The sequence below is a fragment of the Parus major genome, chromosome 15 (assembly GCF_001522545.3).
Source record: "Parus major isolate Abel chromosome 15, Parus_major1.1, whole genome shotgun sequence".
Classification (NCBI taxonomy): domain Eukaryota; kingdom Metazoa; phylum Chordata; class Aves; order Passeriformes; family Paridae; genus Parus; species Parus major.
Window position 1 is genome coordinate 1876281 of NC_031784.1, and position 21968 is coordinate 1898248.

A 21968-nucleotide genomic window follows, 5' to 3' on the forward strand; every position below is an offset into this window, starting at 1 on the left:
ATGTGAGTCAGTCGTGATCTGCATTTAGTCCCCTTGCAAGGGCTGCCTGGCTGCACTTATGAGTGGCCTATTGCTCTGACAGGAATTCACTTACAGGGAGCCATGTAATCCCACGGGAATGGGGCTGGGTGGAGGCTTAGGAAACCTGAACCTTGCTGCCATCTGCCCTGGCAGGCTGCTGGTCACCGGGTAAGTCTCTTCCCCTTTCTCTATCTCAGATTTCCCCATCTGTACAAGGGACAATGCCACTTCCCTCTTTTGTAAAATAATTAACAACTGTGCATGGAAAAAGGCAATTAAAAAGCCATGTGTTGTTAAGACTTGGGCTCTGCTTTACATTGTGCAGAGGTTTTAATTTCTTCCCGTTCTGCATGACCGTTTTTGTTGTGTTATGGACTGAAAAATGGAATAAGAAAAGTGTGTGTGTGTGTGGGGGCGTACTCTTGGAAAAGACAGCACTAAGGTCAGGAAATAGGTATGGCAAAACAGAAATTAGGGCAGAGGGTATTTTGCTTTCATGCATATCAATGTAGCTTTAAAAGCAATTAATTGAAAAAGGAGGAATTAACACATTTGAAATGCCTTTTTAATGATGCATTGAAGCCAGCAGCGTACATGCCAAATTTCACACTGGCTGCCCGTCCCAGAGCCCAATTTACAATGAACTCCTGGAAGATAGGCTGTGGGATGGAAAAGGCTCTTGGCCAGCCTGCTAACTCCTGCCCTGGCTGCAGGCTGGTGGACACTGAGGACAGCAGAAAGGCCTTTCGGGAGCTCTGCTTCCTCCTCAGTGCGCCGCTGCCTTGGCAGTGCTGCTCCCTGGCAGCTGCTCCATCCCTGACAAACGCACTGGGGGAGAGGAGCGGGAGGCTCAGGTCTCTGGCAGCAGGGTATGCCCTGGTGTGGGGTGGAGGAGCAGTGCCACAGCTCCCAGCACAGATAGCTGGGCTGGCTGGTAAATCACCAGTTGCGTTTCTGCTCCGTGACTGTGTTATGGGAACATTGATCTGTTGCTGGGATTAACCTCTCAGAGTTTCCAGTGGGTTGGTCTCGCAGTTATTAATGAAACTGGCTGGAACTTGTGTTGACCTTGGCAGAGGCTCCAGTTGGCTTGGAGGTAACTGGCAAAAGCATAATCTCTAATTCAGTAATCCAGGGCTGGGGGAAGGGAGCGGAGAGGGTGGACACGCTTTGAAGCGGGAGAGCCGTGGATGCGTGGGAGTGGAGGGCTCAGCGCGGCGGTCGCCGGGGGAATTGGCAGGCTCAGCCAGGCAGCATCTCGGTTCCGGCACCCCAGGCTCCCTCCTGGGGAAAACAGCCCGGAATTCCAGCGCCTCCCCGTGATTTATTGCTGTGGAACAATAGCGCAGAGGGGCCGGAGAATGGAACAAGCTGTGAGCTTGTCGGCCGTCCCTGGATGTGTGTCCTCCCATAGCCTCTGAGTTTGCAGCAGAGATCACTCTGGGCTCTCCCTACCCCACGGGAGGTTGTTTTTCACTTGAGCAAAAGAGCTCTGGGCTTGTTTCATGGGCTTTTGGGGAATGTCTGCCAGTGGGGACTGAGACACAGAGCAAGTCTGGTTTCCCCAGCTGAGCATCTCTGCTGTGAGAGAGGGAGATGCTTCCTTGGCCAGCTGTGCCCACATCTGGTGGGGAGGAGGGGCTGGCTGCCAGCAAGCCCTGCAGGACACCCATGCAGAGGGATCCTGTGGAGCTGTGAGAGCACCAACAATGGACAGGGGACACAGCAATGCTGCCAGCAGCCTGTTGCTTCATCCCAGTTATCCAGAACCCAAGTGAGGTGCAGAGACCTGTGCCAGTGCCTGGCTTGATCAGCCCTGTGGAAAATGAAGTTCCTCACTGTGCCATGACAAGAACTTCTTGTCCTGAGGACTGGGGGGTGCTCCATGCAAAGCCTGCACATGCCGTGGCCTCCCCACCTCTCCTTGGAGGAGCGGACTTCTGTAGAAGTAGCTCTAACCTCAGATCTGAGCAGTGAAATGAAACAATTCTAGCGGGTACAAACACACCTACGTCTTTCCTGCTTTTGTCCTCCTTCCCTTGCTGAGAGCAGCAGTTCTTGTTAACTCTCCTTGCAGCTGGGCTCTCCCTGTGAAGCCGAGCCAGCAGCGTTGGGCGCCCATCAGGAGCGAGGGGCGTGGGGCTGTTGAGCGCAGCAGCTCCAGGGGAGCCGGGGCTGTGGAGCCAGGAGGATCCTCCTGTGACGTGTCTGACACCCACCCGTCTGCCGTGTGCTTGCTCACACTGTCGACTTCTGCCTGATAAAAATCTGGTTGCAAAAAAAAAAATTAAATAATTATTTGGTGGGGTGGGGAATTTACGTTAGGGGAGCAATGATTCAAAGCTATTTCTGGGAAGATGAGGGACATGTTGGCATTCTCTGTCATTCCAAACATATTTAAAAGCTGAAATATTTGCGTTGTTCACGTTGCCACAGCACAAACAGGCTGGATTTCCTCCCTACTCTGAAGATAATTTCCAAATCATGGGAGGATGGGATGAGTGTCAGTGTGTCAACCCCTGCTCAGCTGTGAACACACACCTTTGGGAGCATGTCCTGTGGTGTGCAAGCAGAGCAGCTCTCCTGGCATGCCTGGCAGTCTGTTCCATTGCCCACTGTGCCAGGATGGCTGCAGGGGTGGTCAGCAGCCCCTGCCATGCACCAGTGTGGACAGGAAGCCAAGGGAACAGCCTGAGGTGTGTTGTATCTGGAATCTCCATCCCATTCATGGACTCGTGCTGGTTTCATTTGAAAACCAGATGCTTTTGGGTGTTGCGTAGTCCTTGTGAGATGTTTGGCTCCCCCATCTGAGGGGCAGAGGGAAGGAGCACCATGATTGTAAGACACCTGGTTTTATTCCATTTCTCAGCTGAAGTTCCCACGGCCGGAGAACTGAACTTATGGTCTGAGAGACTCAGGTACAGCAGGAAAAGCCCTCATGGGCTGCAGAAACATTCCAGAGGCAGGATGTAAAACCCTTTGACCCTTCCCAGAGCTGCTTGCAGCCTGGGTCTCCCCTGCCCTGTTTGCTCCAGCCTGCAGTGGTCCTCGAGCCACAGGCACCAGGGCCAAGGCTCGGTCCAGCTGGAAAACCAACAGGAGAACTGATGGTGCCTCAAGCACAGGTTGTTTCACACTTCTTCAGCTCATTTGTGGTGATTGACATCCAAAACAACCTTTTAAATTGCCTTTCAAGCCACAGTGGTGGTGAAGGAGAGTGTGATAGGGCTGGCTGCTTCCTGGGAACCTGCTTCATCATTTACATAATTGGACTTTTCTGTTCCACTCAGTCAATATTACAAGGCTCGCACAGTGCGACATCTCACCTGATCTGCTGGAGGGAAAGAAAGTCCCCTGACTTTGTGGTGTGGCACACCTCACCCCTGTAATTGGAAGAAATATTTCTGGCTCTGTGCTTGCAGTAGGCACTGTGCTGAGCTGTTTGGATTTGTGGAGACTTTTCTTCTCCATCTATGAAGTGTTTGTATGTGTTGATTGTATGGTTGGGAAGTGCAGCCCATCAGTGGTCCTGACTGGCACAATGGAAGCCAGTGAGTTGTGACACCCATCAGATTGATTCTGGGTGCTGTGTTTTGAGGAGGAGGGTATTTCATGCTAATACCTTTCTTCTCAGCGTGGGGTGGAAGCTGTGGAGGAGATGCAACAGCAATCAGTGGTGTTCGCCTGCTGCTGCTGGAGGGGATGGAGTGGGGGAGTGATTTCAGAGATGGATTTGGCAGAGATGAGGTGCTGCTCTTTGTGCCTGTGGTGATGGAGCTGTAATAACATATTGAACATGGCAACAGCCCTTGCTAAAGCTCTGTGACTTCACGTTCGTGCTTCGTGGAGCCTCATCTCTTAACACCCTTAGCATCCATAACAAGAGAGGAACTGTCGAGTGCCAGAGGGCCTAGTTAAAATCACTCGCTGAAAACCTCCTTTCTTTTTGGACCTAAACTTGCTTTTTAAACAGAAAAACTCTTTGGCTGTGTTTTAGGCAGAGCACATTCAGAGGGATTTTTGGCTCCGCAGCCTCGTGCCGCATGGGGGGGCCGGGGGGCGATGGACGCTGGTGTGTGTCAGGAATGCTGGCTGCGTGCTCGGCGAGCAGAGAGGGGTTGTTTTAGGACAAGCTGACAGGCCCTTGGCTTGTTCTGCTGCTCTCGAAAAATGTAATTCTAATTCTTGGCACCTTTTTCCAGGAGGATAAGGAGCGAGAGCACAGTGGAGCCTGTTCCCTCTGTCCTTGGAAATGGGCTTTCATCCAGCGGCAGAGCTGGCTCAGGGCAGGAGCAATGTGTTCTGTCCTACCCCAGGTTTGGTGGAGCAAAAGTAGAAATTAGTGGGGGAGAAGCAGTGTGGGATGAAATGACCTGAACCACCTCCTTGCAGTCCTGACCTCTGTCTAGTTACTCTTGGGTCATCTCTGCTCTGCCAGAGCATTTTCTGCAGGTGCCAGTGTTCTGCCTGCCTTCATCTGCCCTTAATCCTGCACCTGGTACCCTTTCCTGAGAGGAAGAAGCACACTATCCTCTGGCAGTGCCCAGCAGGAGGACATGGACAGTGATTGTGGTGTTTCCCAGTCCTCTGCTGCATCCTGAGGGATTCTCCCAGGGCTGCAGAGCCTGTGGCATCCAGCACATGCCCACAGCGGATTTCTCTGCTGCCATGGCATGGGAATGCTTCCTAGGCTTGACTTTGGGCAGCAGGCTCTGGTCACTGCCCCAACAGAGTCTGATTTCTCTCCATCTGTGCTGTTCCCTGAGGAGCAGCAGTGATCCTTTCTGCCTTCTGATCTCTCCTTTGGACGCTGTTGTTCCCATGACTGCTTAAAAAAGAACCATTTCCTCGTGCAGATCAAGCTGTCCCACGTGGTTACGTGACCAAACCAAGCACAGGCTTTTATTTCAAGCTGGTTTTCAGGTCTGTGTTATTTTATCTCATGCCAGCCATCTCAGGTATGATGTAGAACAGATTGCCCCCAGCAGCTAATGTGTTTCTGCCTCGGCAACAGGCAGAGTGGCAGATGTAAACACAGGAACATTGCAGGCTTTCAAACACTAAAAACTCCTAAAGAATAGACAGGTATGTGTATATAAATATATACAATGCGTTATATGAAAGGCTTTCAATATATTTGGAGAGTTGTAAATTCGTGAATTCATGTGTGTACACTTTTTATAGGTTTTAAGTAAGTGAAGAGCCTACATTTTTATATATAAATATACAAATACATATCTTTATATATGCTCCCTCCTATTCTTGTAAGCTGTTTTTTCAAAGGCTTCTTCTAGCCTTGTTCAGTGATTCTGCCTTCAGCTGCCACAAGGAGAAAGACTCCCAGTCTCGAGCAAAGCTAAATATTGATTTGAGTCAATCTGGGTGCACTTGGAGACATCACTAGTGTTCATGAATGCAGCATAATCGCTGATTGGAGTGGGGAAATTTCATCATAAAGGCCCCAAAAGGGAGGTTTATTATTGCTTTCTTCCAAATGCCTGAATTTTATTAGCTTCAGTCATTCTTGGCAGGGCAGTGGAATGGGATTTTATAGTTAGCAAAGGAAAAGTAAACACAGTAATCATTTCACAGCCCTGTGCCTGCCAAACCAAGATGGAAATTCCAGCCTTGGTGGGAAGCTGCTGCTTTTGCTAACAGATAATAACAAATTCACTGTGGGTTTATTCTTTCTATGGGAGCTGAGATGTTCAGGTTTTTCTGTAATGTCCTGGTCTGGGGAAGCAGAGGTGCTTCGTGGTTTTCTGCAGGAACAGGCTGGGCAGAGGTTTGTGGTTTGAGCAACTCCCACAGCCATTCACAGGTAGAAATGATGTTTCTGCTCTGAGCCTTTGGGAACTGCTCTGTCCCATGCTCATGTTGGTGTTTGGTTTTTCTGTGGTCGGTCTGGCTGTGGGTGCAGAGCTGAGCAATCCTGAAGGACACATCTGAGACACCCTGATGCTCCTGCCACCCTGTGACCATCTCTAACTGCTGGATGGGGGGAGGTTACTACAGCATAAACCCAAATCTCTTTATGTTGTGTGCTTTCCTGGGCACGTTGAGTGCAGGGCTTGGCTGCCAGCTGGGATGTGGAACAGCACCCACCTGTGTTTCCTGGGGGTGGGGGACCCTCCTGCCCCGCCGGCTGCGGATGGCGCTGGGAACAGCCAGCACCGTCCCCCCGCCTGCTGCAGGATGCGACCTCCTGATGGAAAACCAGGCAGAGCAGAGAAGGAAATGGTTCCTCAAGCAAGCAGTGAATGTCGAGGCAGCCCCTTCCACGTGTCTGCACAATTATTAGAACAATAAAGCATTGAGTGCAGCCGGCTCTGACGGACGGTGCAGCTGAGGGCTGCTGGGCACCACCCGGGCTCCTGCCAGTGCTGATCCTGCCGGGATGGCAGCAGCTGGGGCTGTGTCCCCCATCCCCACCCGTGTGTGTCCCGAGGTGCCAGCAGAGCACGGGACTTCTGGGCTGTTTGGGGTGCTCAGTGCGTGTGCTTTGTGCCACCTCAGGGCTGCCAGGCTGCTGGTGGATTCCTCGGGCAGTGCAGGTGTTGTCCCCACTGTGTCCCTCATGGTTTTTACAGCTGAGAGGTATTTGATATCCTGCTCTATATGGCAGAGCAGGGCCAGAGCGAAGCTGTCCATGGGGTGAGCCATTGGGGCTCGGAGCTGGTGAGGCTGTGGCAGAGCTCAGCAGGTTCCGTTAGCAGCAGTTACTTCAGTTTGGGGAGCTGACACGGTTGGCACGGCTGGGATTGAAGAGAGGTTGTGCTGCTGGGGCTCCTCATCCTGGGCTGGAAATGCTGTGAGTCTTGGGAGGGTTGTTGGTAGCCTTGGCTTGGTGGAATGGCTCTTGCGTGCAAGAGGAGGTCTGGGTTGTCCCACAGCACAGCTCAGCCCTGCTCAAACCATTTTAGATCTTGTTTGCATTTCCTTTTTCCATCAGTCAGTCTCCTCCTCAGTAGGCAGCTCAGTCTCCGGGATTTGGGGAAAATAATTCTGGGTGATGGTTGTGAGGGAGGGAGGGAGTGTGAGCTGCCTTTAAGTGTATCTCACTTGCAGCAGTAGTGGTTAAATAGAGCTGTCTTCAATCATTCCCTTCCCTCCCCTCTAAATTTGATTCCCCTTCAAGCCAACTTCCCAATATTGATGTTGTGTGCCATCCTGATTAACTCCCAGACAAATCCCTGCTTCACAGGGCTGCCGAGTGCTGCCCTGTGTGTATCCCGCTGGGATGTGTGTGCTGAGGAGTCCCTGCTCCTCCTCGCTCTCCTGCCTCCTCCCTGGCAATAGGAGGAAATTTAAATGTTTCTGAAGAGCAACATTTCAATTTCAAAAGCTGTTCGTTCAAGTGCGTCTGGAGTGGGATTTCTCTCCCCCACTCCTCTCTGAATGGGAGCTTTAGAAGTCTCATTTCCTCTGCTTGATAACACCAGGCTGAGAAGGGCTTTTGTCTTTTCATTTCCCCTCAATTTTTTATTTTTAAATCAGTGAGGTTTGGAGAAGCTGCCGTGGTGGATTTTCCCTCCCCCTCATCTTTGTCCATGTGCTGGAGGATGCACCTGGCATCACCCAGTGAAGGAGCTGGAGCTTCCTGGGGCACGTCCCACCTGGGAGCAGCCTGTCAGTCGCTCCTGGAGGCACAGGAGGAACTTTGGTGGCACATCCGTGCTGTGTGCTGCCCTTCCCGGCCATCCAGCCGGGGCTCTGGGCCCCCAGGACGGCGTTGGCTGGTGCTGAGCCTGGCTCAGGATCCAGCCCCGTGTTTCCAACATTCAACACTGCAAGGGCTCCAGTCCCACTGACTGCTTGCCCTCCTGCTTTTTTGGCTGATGTAGCTTTTCCAGTTGGCGTGAAATGATATATTTTTGACGGGATGCTCAGCGGAGAGCAGATGTAAGCGGATGTAGTGCCCAGCTCCCACTTCTGCAGGAGTGATGGGTGTGGATGTAGGCACCGTCCCAGCAGTGCAGTGTTTGTGCTGTTCACTGGAGTATTGCACTGGTATGAAAAGGGATTTTTCTTCTGCAGACGCCTTTTTTACAACACTCAAGCCTGCTTTTCACATGGCATTAGGTGTGGAGGGCTTTCTACCTGCTTGAGGGATAGCTGGGATTTGGCAGGGACTATTCCAACATCTTCTGTTAGAGGGAACTTGCCTGCTGGGATTAACACAGCCCTTGATGCTTCATCCCTCCCTGGTTGACATGCTGGAAGGACTCAGAACGTGCTTTACTGCATGTGGTAGTTGAAAGAGGATGAGTGGTATTGCAAAAAAAAAATAATAAAATGGGGAGGCTGAAGCTTTCAAAGGCGTGGAGTGAGTGTTCCATTCCCCTGGGGTTTGTTGGGTTAGGTGACAAGGTGCTTCCTGGGCTGCCACAGGAGGTTTGGGGATTGTGCCTGCAGCCCCAGGTGGGGGACCCCCTCTGCCCCCCTAAAGAAACTCCACAAAAACAGGCTCTGGTGACGATTCAGAGATTCCTGTGAAAGCTGCCCAAAATCAGCTGGCCCCAGGGAATGCAAGGGAGGTTTGAGCCCCAGCAAGGAGGAGCCAGGCTCTGCCAGGAGCTCCCCATTACCTTTAAAATGTGGCTCTGAAGCCAGGGGTGACCCCGCTGCCTGGCTGAGTGCCAAATTGGGCAATTAAAAATTTCCCTCCCTGCCTTGGCACGTCGTGTAATCGGAGGCGTTTTTTGCAGTTTGGTCCTTTTTAAGAGGCTTCAAACGTGCGCTCGTGTGTGCAGTGTCAGCACGGGTGGCTGCTGGCTGAACAAATCACTGGAAGAGCTTTAAAGCTGCAGATGGAGGAGTGCAGGAGCTTGCTGCTTGTGGGCTACTCTGACAACCTGAACTTGTCCTCCCCTTGTTTGTAGGAAGCAGCAGGAGCCTGTCTTTGCTGTACCTGCCCCTCTGTTCTGTGCTCTGTCTTGGCTGAGCAGGTCTCTGGCTGCATTGCTCCATCCTCATCATCTGGTGGGTGCTCTCAGGCTTTTCTTTACCTGCCCAAACCATGCATTTATTCACATTTTATTATTTTGGGGCACTTGCTGTTGGCCTGGAATATTCCATACGTGCATGGTCCTTCCATCTCAGCCTTTTCCTTCCCTTTGCAGCACCTTTCCTGCAGCTTCCCAGAACCAGGACCCCAACTCTGCTCAGTTCCAGGTCATTTCCCCTAAGGCAAGCACCAAGATGAGATTTTTATTAATTTTTTTTTTTTCCTTTGACGTGGACACTTCTGCAGTGTTAACAAAAGGCAAATCGCTGGCAGAGAGTCTTACCAGATGTATCAACTGTGCTGAAGACGCTCAAAGAAAAAGTTCCCAGAATCTTTCTGAATGTTGCAGAAAGGCATATTTTCTTGTAAACTTGTTCTTGGAAGTGACAGAGTTGTTCTGGCTGAAATTCCCTGTTTAGGAAAAAAAAAGAAAAAAGACTAAAAGTGCCTAAAGCTGATATTCAGCATGGAAAATTTCAGTGCAGACAGTTACTGTTTGAGCAAACTTAAGGTCAGCTGAAAATCCAGGGATGCAGAATAGGCAGTGTTGGGGAATTCTTAATGAGAGGTGGAGCAATTAGCTCCTTGTTGTAATGAGTAGATGGGTAGGTGAGAATTCATCACTCCTCTAAGTCAGTGGGGAATGTTGGCATTCAATGCAATTATTACCCACTAATGGGGAAACGCAGGAAGGGAATGAAAGGCCCAGCATCCATTTGCCGGGTAATGCCTTCGGTGGCCGGGGGAGTTTGCCCGAGTAAGGATTTTTGGATTTGACCCGTTATTTTTCAGGCTGCCTCCGAGTCCATGAGCCCTGTTAGGCGGTGCTGCTGTAGCATCCTGCAGTCCTGAGATCCAGAGGCAGCATCTGTTCACTGTAACACCACAGAACGAGTCTTTAGAGCCCAAGCAAGTTCTGTGAGACCAGATACAAGGCTTTGGTTACTGCATTTAACTCAGGCTCTGGCTTGCGAGGTTTTACCACCCTCGTAAATCTGCTGGGGAGGGGAGGCAGGGAGGGAGGGGTCAGCATTTGGTACTGGTTTTGCAATTAAATTGCTTCAAGCTGTTGAAACATTGGGGAAGTTTTTTGACCTACTTTCGTGCAAGCTTTAGAAATTGTTGGGATGTTTTCCGCTCTGTCTGCGTGGAATTCAGCTGGATTACGGAGGAAAGGAATTTTGTGGGCCTGCTCGTAAAGTCAGATTTATTTAAAAAAAGAAATTAAATTTAAAGAAAACCTGATTTTGTCTTTAGACAGCTCCTTGCTCTCCAGCTTCATAAATTCCCATGAGAGCACGTAGTGGGCTGCATCCAGTGAAAGCAATCCGTGTTTTGCACATGCCGTGGGGATGGAGGAAGGAGGGGGATGATGCCTTGGTCCCACAGCTGGCATCCCTGGGGAGCTCTGCTTGGCTTGCAGGGGAACATCCGTGTGTTCCTGGCTGCTGAGCATCACCCAGGAGCTCCCCAGAGCACACTCGGGTCTCCATCCCGCTTCGGCAGCCCTTGGAGCACGCGGGGACGCAGCCCAGCAAGAGCCCAGCAGTATTTAAGAATTAAAACCTCGTTTGAAGGGCCAGGCTGCAGAAAGAGCCATCAGCACAGCAGATGGCCATGGACAAAAGAATTGCAGTAACTCGATGTACTTTTCACTGCTCGGACTCCCTGACTTTTTGTACTCGTGTATCTCCCTGGGGAAATGAGACATAAGTTTTCAGCTCCATAACTTTTTCCCTCTGTCAGTGCTGTCATCCTGGGGCTTAAGATATGTCAGAATGTGTTGGACACTTCTCCAATTAAAAAAACAAATTCCTTTAGTCTGTGTTTGGCTCATTTAGGAGTTTTATATTCATGTTTTTACCTAAAAAGCTGACGGATGGAGGAGTGGGGTGTTGCTTTCCTGCTTGGTTCTCATCCCAGGAGTGTGGGGAGCCCTGGGGGCTCAGTGTCTGCTCATCCCTGTGCTCCTGGACTGGGAGGATGAGCTGCTGGCTCTGCAGTGTGGCACAGCCCCACATGGATGAGGGTTTGGGAGGGGTGTTGGCTGCTGGAGTGCTGGAATGTTCACTGGCTCAGTGCTGCTGTGAGAGGCTCAGGTGATGGAGGCATCCCCACAAGGAGATCCCCTGATCACAAGTTCATGTGAAGTTTTTTTGGGAATTAATTTGAGCACAAATTGAGTGGCTCCAGCCTATCCTGCCTGCTTTGGCAATCTTCTCCAGCCCATGAGGACAGGAGATGTGTGTGGGGGCAGGTGTTAAAGATAACACCTCTTTAATCCCTCCTGGTGCTCCAGCAGGAAACACTGCTGCTGGCTGATAATTAGAAAGTGAACAGACTGTGGAAGAGATGATGTTGGCATCCCTAAATCTCTGTCCTGGGCTTGGGGGAACATCACTAATGATCTGGATTAGAGAGGCAGAGACAGAGGATGGTATGTAGGGCAAACACCGTGAGCTGTGCTGGAGATCCTGAGGCTCGTCCCAAGCAAGGCTCTGTTCTCTTGGGATGCACTGATGGGCTCTGGAGGTTTGCAGGCTCCACTGGGGAGTTTTGAAGAGGCAGCTGACACAGTCAAGGGATCAGCAAGGTCAAAATGCACTTTGCAGCGAGAGTTAGGTGCAGATGGAGCAGAGCTACTGATCTACTGTCTCCTGAGGGTGGGGAGCAGCTGAGCAAAATGACCCTTCAGGAAGGCTGGGCTGCATCCAGCTGTAGGTGCTGAGCTGAGGTGGGGCACAGATGCCCTTTTAAATCCCAAAACTCACATGACTTTCCTGTGAGTATCACAGGCTGGGTCAGTAATGCTAAATAAGCAGGTGGAGATGGGCTGGTGCCTGTTCCAGTGTGTCCTGGGACCACACTTGGGGCTCTCACTGTAATTTTTTCAGATGCTGGTGTGTCTGAAGGCAGGGACATCAAATTTACCTGGAGACCTACTTGCTCTTCAAGGCATCAGTAGGCAGTTGGCTTATCCTTTTCCTTCCTCTGCATGTTTTTAAAGTCACTGCAATTGCAGGCTTGCTCCATTAGCTATGTTGGGAATTTCTATTCCTGAGCATGTAGAAGAAACCCACCCCAAAGTCTGGCCTTGCTCTTTGACAACCTCCTCAGTGATAATTGTTTTCTTCAGTGCCAGCACCTCCTCTTGCTGCAGGGAGGTTTGTGCAGCCTCTGCCCCCCTCACACCCACCCTTGTTATCATATAAATCACAAAACAAGGCCAGGGATAAACAGGAGCTGCAGTAGCTGTTAGCCATGTGTAAAAACAAATCACATGGAAAGAGTGTAATTACTGAAAAAATACCAACTTGAGTAATGCAGTAATTGTTTTCTTCCCTCCAGCAGATTTATTCCACCTCTCGTGGCTCTTGCTGGTTTGGAAGTCTGTGACTTCACGTTAATAAGGAGAATTTCACGTTTCACACTGCACTTGTTCAGGGTATGACACTGTCTAGAGCAGGGGCATATATTTTGAGGGTTTCTTGAGAGCTGTAGGAAGCAGAGCACTAGTTGAAATATCTCTGACCATCGGGGTCTACTCCATGCTCTGAGTGGACTCTGATCTTTTCAAATCTCTTTTCAATCCACTTTTGTGATTTTTAAGGGCTTCTTTATGCCTTGCATAATCTGTGAGCTCTGATTTTTGGATGTCAGCTCTATATAGACAAGATTTTTTTTTCCTTTCGTTTTATTTTTTCCTTCTTTTTGCTGCTTGTCATTTTGTTGATTGAGAGGGTTGATTTAGTGACATGTAGTGACATGACAGTGCCCAGTATGTGAGGTCCAAGGACACATTGCCTCTCTCTATTGCTGTAATCATCTCCTAATACCAAATGAGGATGATGTTTGTGCTGTGATTTGCAGCTATTTCCCTTACTCAGCTTTGCTGCTCTTTTGCTTCAGATTCCTCAAGGTAAAAAGATAAAATTGTATCAGGAACCAGGTTTCCAAGGTGTTTTGTGCCCTGTCCTGCATATTGGCAGACATGAGGAAGTATCATTTGTTTCATGTGCACAGTGAGGAGCCTTTCTCTCCTGCATTTTTGGCAGGCAACTTCCTTTCCTTTAGAAAAACCTACCCACTTACAAGCCACTGCCACTTCCCCTTCCTGTGCCTTAATCTGAGCGAGATTTCATGAACACCTAATTTATCTTTTGCTTCTTGTGGTTGTCCTGCTCCTCTTAACTTGAAAAAAAAACCCAAACCACAAAGAAACCCCAGCTGTGGAGAACACAAAGCCTTCTCACTGCAGCAGAATGACCATTTTTGACGTCTAATGCTGGGAAAGTAACACAGGATGGGATCTTCCCTTCAGGATTCTCCAGAAAGCTCTCATGTTCTCCTAGCTTCTCTTTGAGTGGATGCTGGATGCAGCCAGCTTAGCCTTTGTGCTGCTGGGGTTGGGTGGGGCTGAGGCAGGATGGTGAGAGCAGGGTTTTGGGGTGCTCCTTTGCCTTTCTGTCCCTTGGTGGCAGCAGTAGGAAGGGTGTTGGTGGCTGCACCCAGCAGGGACAGGGTGGAGACCTCCCAGCAGGTGCTGTTGAGATGCTGAGTGGTACCAGGTGGTGCCTGCACTCTCACCACGTTCAGCAGGAGCTGCAGCAAGGCTGCTGAGTAACCCAGAGCCATCATCCACCATCCCTGGTTAGATGGGGGAGCACAGGGGGATCCACAAGCCACCATCCAGCTCCACCGTGGCAGGGGCTCAGCCCTGGCCTTTCACAGGTGTCAGCACGGAGGGGAGGGTGCTCAGCACCAGAACAAGGTTGGCTTTCTGCAGGGCTGCTGTAATGAAGGTGGCAAAGTTGTGTGGACTTCTTCCCTTGTTTGCCTCCCCTCATCCCTCCCCTCCCCTCAGCAGCAGCTGCCCAGGGTCTGTTTAGGGTTACAAACAGAGCCACTGCTCCTCTTCTCCCCCTCCAGGAAAAGAAACCCACCCACTCACTAAGCAAATGAATAGATAAACTTTTAATTAAGGCACTGGGTAGCTGCCAGAGAGGAGAGTCCTGGGTCAGGGTAGGCTGGTGGTGTGCCATGATCCCCATCTGTGTGGCCAGTGGCTTCATCCCAGGTGTGCTCATCCATGGGGTCAGGCTCATCCAGGCACGCAGCTTGTGGTGCCAGAAATGGGCTCCACATCTGCTTTGGAGCTGCAGAGGGCGAGGGTGGTGTGCAGGATGCTCCTGGTGTACCAGCTAGTTGCACTGCTGGGTCAAAGCTGAGCATTTGGATGTGTTTTCCCTCAGCCCTGGGCCATTAGAGCTGCTCCCTGTCATGGCCACGGAGGTTTTGCTGATCTCTCCAGTCTCTGACTCAAAGAGCTGAGAGCCTCTTCACCTGGAATTTGAAAAATGTTGGTTCAGTCTATTTTTATCCTGACTCACCTATCCCCTTTTTCTCCATATTTGGATGGTGGCATTCAACATCCAAGGCTCAGAGTATCCCCAGGGTTTAGGAAGAGAGAATTTAGAAATGGAGAATGAAATGGCCATGAAGGAGCCCTCTTTCCTCCCAGGGGTGCTCTCATAGCCCCTTCTCCTCCAGCATGGTTCATGCTGCTCTGGTCCCTGTGGCACTCTCTGAGGACAGTGTGACTGTGGTGTCTCATTTCTGCAGAGATGTGCCTTGAGCCCTGTGAGGGACAGTGGTGCTGGGAGCTCCTGCATATGGATGGCTTTATTGATCCTGTAAGAGCATGAGCAGCACTCAAGGTGGTGCGAGCCTCTGAGGCTTTGTCAGGAGGAAGAGCTGCTGTCTTGTCTCTGGAAGAATAACCTGGTTCTCTTTGGAGATGCTGGAGGTTGTGGAGCACTGTGGTGATGTGATCTGACAGCTGGTACTCCCTAGTCTAGCAGGTTTTTTTTTTGAGGGTTTTGTGTATCTCAGAAGGCTGGGAATAGGCCAGGGAGCTGTGGGAGGATGAGAGAAGGATCCAGAGGCTCCTGGGAGAGAGATGATCTGGTTGTTTTGTGCTTCCCAGGATCGTGGCCTGACTGGCAAACTGGAGCCTGTGTCTCCTGTGAGCCCTGCCCACCCTGAGGCCGAGCTGGACCTGCTGCCCGCCCGGCTCTCCAAGGAGGAGCTCATTCAGAACATGGACCGCGTGGACCGCGAGATCACCATGGTGGAGCAGCAGATCTCCAAGCTGAAGAAGAAGCAGGTAAGAGGATGTGGTCTGGAGGGGAACACGTGTCCTCGCTTCTGCATGCTGCCCCTGGCCCTGTCCTTGCCCCTGCCTGGCCACAGAGGGGAAGTGGCAGTGCCAGTGCACCAGGATCATCTGTGTGCTGTGCCTGCAGTATGGAGCTGGTAGTCACAAGGTGAGGGAGGGAGCTTTGGAAACCCAGCTTGTAGCTCTTTGCACCTCAGAGAACCTGAAAGAGAAAAAAAAAGTGTCCTCAGGGCCTTGGCAGTGGGTATACAAGTGGTGAGCAGCAGAGCTGGAAGCACAGCCTGAGCTGTCCGAGTCATCAGCACAGCACAAGGTCTTTTCCTTTCCAGCAATTCTCTCTCTCCAGTGCTGGTGCTGCCAGTATTCAGTACCAAGCTGTTTAAAATATTGCTGTGATGACCAAATGGCCCTTCCAGTGCATCCAGTCCCCTTTCTCTGGGGCTTTCCAGCTCCGCAGCCTTGAGCAGCATCTGATCCAGCTCCAGTCAGGGCTGTGCTTGAGCAGGGATTTGAATCTGATCTTCCTGGCTGCAGCTTTACCCTGCACAGGAGCACTCCCCAGTAGAAGGATAACCCACTTGGTGTTGGCCTGTACATAATTACCATAAACCCATTAAGAGATTAATATGACAAAACCTTCAGGGATGTCCGTGAAAAAACCCACAGACTTAAGGGCTTTCACTTCTTAAAGCAAATCACTTCTCTGCCTTTTTTTTTCTGGTTGCTTTATTTTCTTTGCTTGGGATGAGTTTCTTAACTCCCTGATGGCTGCTAATCCCAAACTGACCAAGAGGAATGACCTTTCCCAAGGGTTTGGAGCAACAGTAGGAATTTGGGAATGGAGCAAAATCTCTGCTTGGGCTGTTGAAGCTCCTTAGAATGAGCATGCACTTGCTCTTCCCCATCAGATCTGTATTTTCCCACACCAAACACAGTTCCTTTCTGTCCTGCAAGACAAAGCAGGAATATTTTCAATTTATTTTCAAGCAATATGGCTTAATTAATGTGAAGGACCCCTTTTTTGCCTTTTTGAAGGAGAGGAAGCCAAGAGTGGGCAGAAGCAGCTGTGCTGGGGGTGTGAGGCAGCAGCCCTGTATGCCAGCTCCTGGGGCCCAGGGGCACATCTGGAGCAATGGAAACCACAGAGGTTCCTCTTGCTGGCTTTGGTGGGAGCTGGGTGAAGGCAGCCCTTCCCCTCTCCCTCGTAGGAAGCTCAGACAAAATGTTGGTGTCCTCTCCCACCTGGCAGCCTGGCTGCTGGTCCATGTTTTTTACTCACAGTTGAGGAAAGAGCTGCAAACCAGGCTCATTTCCTGCTCTGGAAAAGGGCTTTCCAGGTGGGATATGTGCCTGGCAGGGCAGGGCAGGTCCCTGTCATGAGGGCTGGGAGGACTGGCAGCTCCAATGATCCACTGCCTGACTTTTCAGGGATGCTGAGGAGCTGCTGCTGATGCTGGCAGGAGCAGCATTTGTTCCTCAGTGTTACAATCAAACTGTCCTTCCGTAAGGAAATGGGGGTTTTATTATTGGCTGCTCAGTTGCTTTATTTCTTCCCTATGAACAAATTTTATGATTCTTCCTTCCCACAAAAATGCTCTGTTAAATGGGGAAGAAGGTGAAAGTGGCTGTTGGCAGTAAAAGCATCCCCTCCCTTCCTTTTATTTTATTCTTTTTTTTTTTTCTTTTTTTGGCACATGGTGGCAAAGTCATATGGCAAAACTGACCCCCCTCCACTATGGCCTCCTTCCCCCTCTGGCTGGAGCCTTCCCCATCCCAGTCCTCCAGCAGAGCTAGCACATCTGGGAAGAAGTGTTTTTGGAGCAGGGGGTCCTGTCTGAGATGCTCCAGGAACGTTTTGTGCATCTGTGCATCTGAGCTGTCAGTGCAGGAGCACGAGTGAGGGAAAGCAATGAGCCTGGAACAGATACTGCTCCTGCAGGAACGTCAGTGGAGCAGGGGAGAAATTGTATGCAGCCAGAATATCCTAATGCTTTTCCCCTCTGTCTTTGGGAGGCCTTCTCAGGGTAATTAAATACACTTGTATGGAAAGGCTGTGCAAAAAAAAACCAAACCCAACCAACCACAATCCACCATCTCTTTCTGGTTGTTCCAAAAATGGCAGGGAAGGCTCTGCCTGGACTTTGCAAGAAGCAAACGTCTTCAGCAAGCTGAGAAACCTTCCCCAAACCCTGCACACCCCTGGCAGGAGGCCACCTCCGTCAGCCATCCCCCGCTCATTCATGCGCCATATGCGCTTAAATCTCTCGCCGAGTCCTCTCTCCCCCTCTTCCTGACAGGGAAGGATAATCCTTATGCATTTATTCCTGGCAGCGGTACCGGGGATGTGAAGGAGAAATAAACTGCTGGGCTGTTCTCTGCAGTGGCGCCTGAGCCTCCCCGGGCGCTGAGCTCAGCCAAGGGCTCTCCGGGAGTACAACACTCCCACCTGGTGATGGAGGTGGAGCCGGCTGGGTGGAAGAGCTCCAGGCTTTCCCCTTCCATCGGGCTGAGTTTGCTGTGTTCTCTTGGAAAGTGGTTTTCAGAGCTGCCCTGTGGCTGGAACGCCCTGCTCTCCCCAGGCAGTACCCAGGTGATGGCAGCAGTGTGTGTGTGACAGCCTTGGCTTCACCAATCTGCAGCACTGGGACCTTCCTGAAACATCACCCACCTTGCCACCAGTGCTGCAGCCTGCAGTGGTCCCCCTGTAGCACATGGTCCAGCCAAAGGGTCTCTTTCCTGGAGGGGACACCTCTTCCACTTGGGAATGGGTTGGCCTGGGGGTGCCAGGGCTATGGCTAATGGTGGCATCTTGCATCCCTTCACCTGCTGCCCTGTCTTCCATCTGGGGAGAGGAGGGAGGTCTTGGGCAGCCACTGCTGGGAGGAGGGAGGGAGTGTGGAGCCGTCAAGACTCATCTCTCATCTCACTCTCTCCCTCTAAAGGTCACAGTCCCAGCCTGGCTTTTGTGGCAGACCTTTAAGAAATCCATTTTGTCCCTGTCTGGGAACCCTGACCTATTTTGCTTTGCCATTTCCCACGGCTCCCAGGAGTAGCTGTCGCAGGCTGCAGTCAGGTGTGCTGCCTCCAGCCCCTCCTCACATCCTTACCCCAGCATCTGGCCCTTTAATATCCATACAGTGCTACACCACAGCGAGTGGAGTTTAATTCTCTACTGTATTTCAGCTATAATTAGATTTTTATTTTTTCTTCTAATGAGCTGTTTTTAATGAGCCTCCACTTAGTGGCAAACTTTCGTTTCCTGATAGGCCATCAAACCCTCCCCTCTGAAATCCCTTGTTGCACACCCAACCACTTGGCAGAATTTTTGTGGGTTTCCAGAACGATACAGCCAAGTTTTGGATGCTTTGACTTTTTTCTTAACACAAATATTTTCCCCAAGAGAAGTAGATGTGTCTGATCCCTTTTGCTGGTTTGTTCTTTGGAGTTTTTGGAGTTCATCCCATGGGAGTGAGGATGTGTGATAGGGTGCCGAGAAGAGCTGGCAGGTCCTGGAAGTGCTGCTTCTGTGCCAGGGCTGATGCCAAATACAGCTTTGCAGCTGTGGCTTCCAGGGGAGCTCTTGTCCCCTGTCCTGTGGCTTGGGCCACCTGAGATGTGGCTGTGGTTGGGAACAGCAGAGGGCTGGGGCTGCTGCTGTGGTTGGAGCCTTCTGTGCCACAGTGGGGCTGTTTGCAGGCAGGAAGGGACGGATCCCTGCAGTGCTGGGAAAGCTTCATCCCCTTCCAGGGTGCAGATGGTTCAAGCTGGGCGGTTCCTGGCTCTTCTCACTTGTGGCTGGGGTAGCTCTAAGGCTATTGGTGATGCCAATTTATGGGACACAGGCTCTCCTGCAGTGCCAGAGACTGCTCCCCACTCTGGCTGGCAACAGCAGCTTTTTTGGCTGTATCTTGATGTTCCCTAAGGTGCTGCTTTTCCCTCTGTGGGGAGAGGCACCCACCAGTGGAGAGGCGGAGTCCACAGCATGGGGTGCTTCATCCATCGAAACACAATTTTAGGAGTGTGACTTTTCTCATCCAAGCCGTTAGACCTGTCTGGGTGCTTAAGTGCTTTCTTGGGTTCATCCCAAGTGCATCTTCCCATCCTGGTGTGCTAAAAGTGTCATCAGCAGGAGTAGAGATGATGGGGAGGAGGAATATAAGCTCACCTTCTTCTCAGGCCACCAGCCACCACTGTCCCCAGGAAGTCAGTGGTGTGCTCACCTCTGGTGCAAGCCAAGTCCCAGGTGCATTTTCTCCCTAGTACAAAACTCTCTCGATTTTCCCCATGCTTCAACAGGGGATGCTTTAGCTGCAGGAAAAAAAAAATAAATTTGGAGATTCAGAGCCTAGCAGGGAAAAAATCCTCAGCGTTTTTTGACAGCCGCTCCCTCTCCCGTTCCTGTGCTGCCCCGCAGCTGCCGCGCACGGCTGCGCTCTCCCTCCTCACAGGCTGGCCCCAGGAGGAGCCTGGAGAAATCTGTGATTTCCTCTTTCAGCTGAGCAGTTCCTCAAACTTACAGGAAGGGCTGGGATGTCTCCTCCCACCTCACAGTGTTGGGAGAGACGGAGCTGCAGGTGGAATATCAAGTTTAGCTGCTGATATTCCAAAGTGCAGGGATGGCTGGTGCACGAGTCATTTAATTGAGAAGAGTCATCCCAAGGTACGTCCTCCAACCACTCTGTCGAAGGGTGAAACTGAGGGTGGAGAGCAGCCTTGCTCATCACCCCTGGCTCCTCCACCTCTCCCTGCACGCAGCAACAGCTCCAGAGGCAGGTAGCAGCAGAAAGCTGGGCTGGAGCTGTGGTTTCATTTAAGTGTTCCCAGTAAAATCGTTATTTCTAGCCTCAGGCCCGTTCCAGGAGGCTCCTTTGAGGCAGGTCCTCATCCTCCATACCTAAAGCACGCCGACCCACGAGCGCAGGGTGGGTGCCTGGGGCAGGCCAGCGCTGCGCTTGCGTGGCTGCTGCGAGCTCTCCTCCCTCTCCCCGTCCCTGCCCGTGTCTCGCAGGAAGTCTCCTACCATGGCGGTTTCTACCTGGGTCACGGCACCACACAGAGTCTCGTGTGGATGGGGACGGCTGCGTTTCTTGCTGTGACTCACCCTCCTCCTCCCCCCTCTCCTTCCACAGCAACAGTTGGAGGAAGAAGCAGCCAAACCACCAGAGCCTGAAAAACCCATCTCTCCCCCTCCTATCGAGTCCAAACATCGCAGCTTGGTGCAGATCATCTACGACGAGAACAGGGTGAGTCTGGGAATGATGGAAGGACAAATGTGTGGTCGTGCCGTGTCACCGTGGCCAGGGATGGGGAGGTTGGTAAGGATCAGGTGGGGGATTTTCCTGGGTGTTACCTTTGGGGTGAAGGGTGTGGGAGTGGGGTGGATGGAGCACGGTCAGGACGGTGTCAGGATGGTGTGGATGAGCCCTAATGTCTTCTGAAGAACCTGCCTGGGGGGTTTCCTGTGATCAGCCTCAGAACATTCAAGACATGTTTCAGATTCCTCTCTGTTAAACAGTTTGCTTCATGCTCTCCCCTGGAAGTGAACCAGCCTGAAAGCTGCCTCAAGGGGTGGGCTTTGACATGGTGGGTGGGCTGCATGGATGGAGGGTGACATCTGTGGTGCTCTAATACTGGCAGGCCAGCTGTGAGCTCTCCTGGCTGCCCCTAAGCCCCCCAGGCTGGAGCAGCAAGGATGTGGATGCAGCCATGGCTGGATTTGTGGACATTTGATGCTGTAAATAGCATTAACAAAGGTCAGGCTGGCATCCCTGGCTCTGGATCTCTGCCTTGACCGCTCATTTATCAGCCATTGCCTGTAATAGCAGCCCGAGGAGAGATGAATTTTGCTGTGTGCATCGGAGCGATGCTCAGAAATTGGGCCCTTTGGTAGATAATCAAGCATATTCATTTTCATTTAGGTGTTGGATAAAAAGGATGATTTTGCATAAAAGGAAAACTACCAGTCGCTAATTATTTTGAATTGCGAGGCCTGCGATTTCACTGGGAGCTGCAGAAATCCAGGTGCCTGACTCCTAAAAAGAAAAAAAAAATCGCCTACCCTGCTCTCCCAGGCAGTGCAATTTTCCTGGTTTTCCTTTTTCCATCTGCTTCTCTCCCTGAGCAGTAGGAAACCCAGTGCTGGCACGGTGTGTTGTGTGAGTGGGTGAAGGCTGAGGTCGATGTGTTTGAAGCATTAGCAAGTGCCAGCTGGTGATGGCTTCACAGCACTGGGCTTTGGGGGCAGGTGCTGAGTGTTCCTCAAAGCCATTCTCACCACCAAGTGCCCTCTCTGGGGGTCCTGGGCTAGATGGCTTGTGCCTCCTGTGCAAGAGGGGAGGCTCAAGAAAACAGAGCTCTGAAACGTTTTTATTCCTGTTCGTTTGAGCCCCATCCTCCTTGGACACTCTTGTGTAGCTGAACCACGTTACAAGGGGAAGAAATGGGTGATGGTGGTGAAGCAGGAGGGAAAAGTGATCTTCAGCCATCACATCCCCAGCAGCCTGCACTGTAGCAGTCGCCATTGGCTGGAGCTGGCTCAGGGCTGGTTGTCCTGCTTTGTCACCTCTCGTCTCTGCCCATGGCAGCTGAAGGGTCACACGTTCCCTCCCACCACATTCTCCACAGCAGACAGGATCTGCTCTCCAAGCCTCACCACCACTCAGGGCAGTCCCTTGGCATTTCTGCCCTGTCTCATGGGTGATGGCAGAGATTGTGGAGGGCACGGAGTTCACCCTTTCTCCTGGAAAGTCCAGGGCCATAGCA

The 21968-nt window shown here is 51.4% G+C and overlaps 1 protein-coding gene across 10 annotated transcripts in view; it reads left to right on the top strand.

Annotated features, from left to right (window-relative positions):
- Positions 1-21968, top strand: part of NCOR2 (nuclear receptor corepressor 2) — a 225921-nt gene that overhangs the window by 95182 nt on the left and 108771 nt on the right. For all 10 annotated transcript variants that reach the window (XM_015644014.3, XM_015644018.3, XM_015644019.3 and 7 more), the window contains exons 5-6: positions 15015-15194; positions 20336-20449. In XM_015644014.3, coding sequence (XP_015499500.1) covers positions 15015-15194; positions 20336-20449 — 294 coding nt within the window. The remainder of the gene's footprint in view (positions 1-15014; positions 15195-20335; positions 20450-21968) is intronic.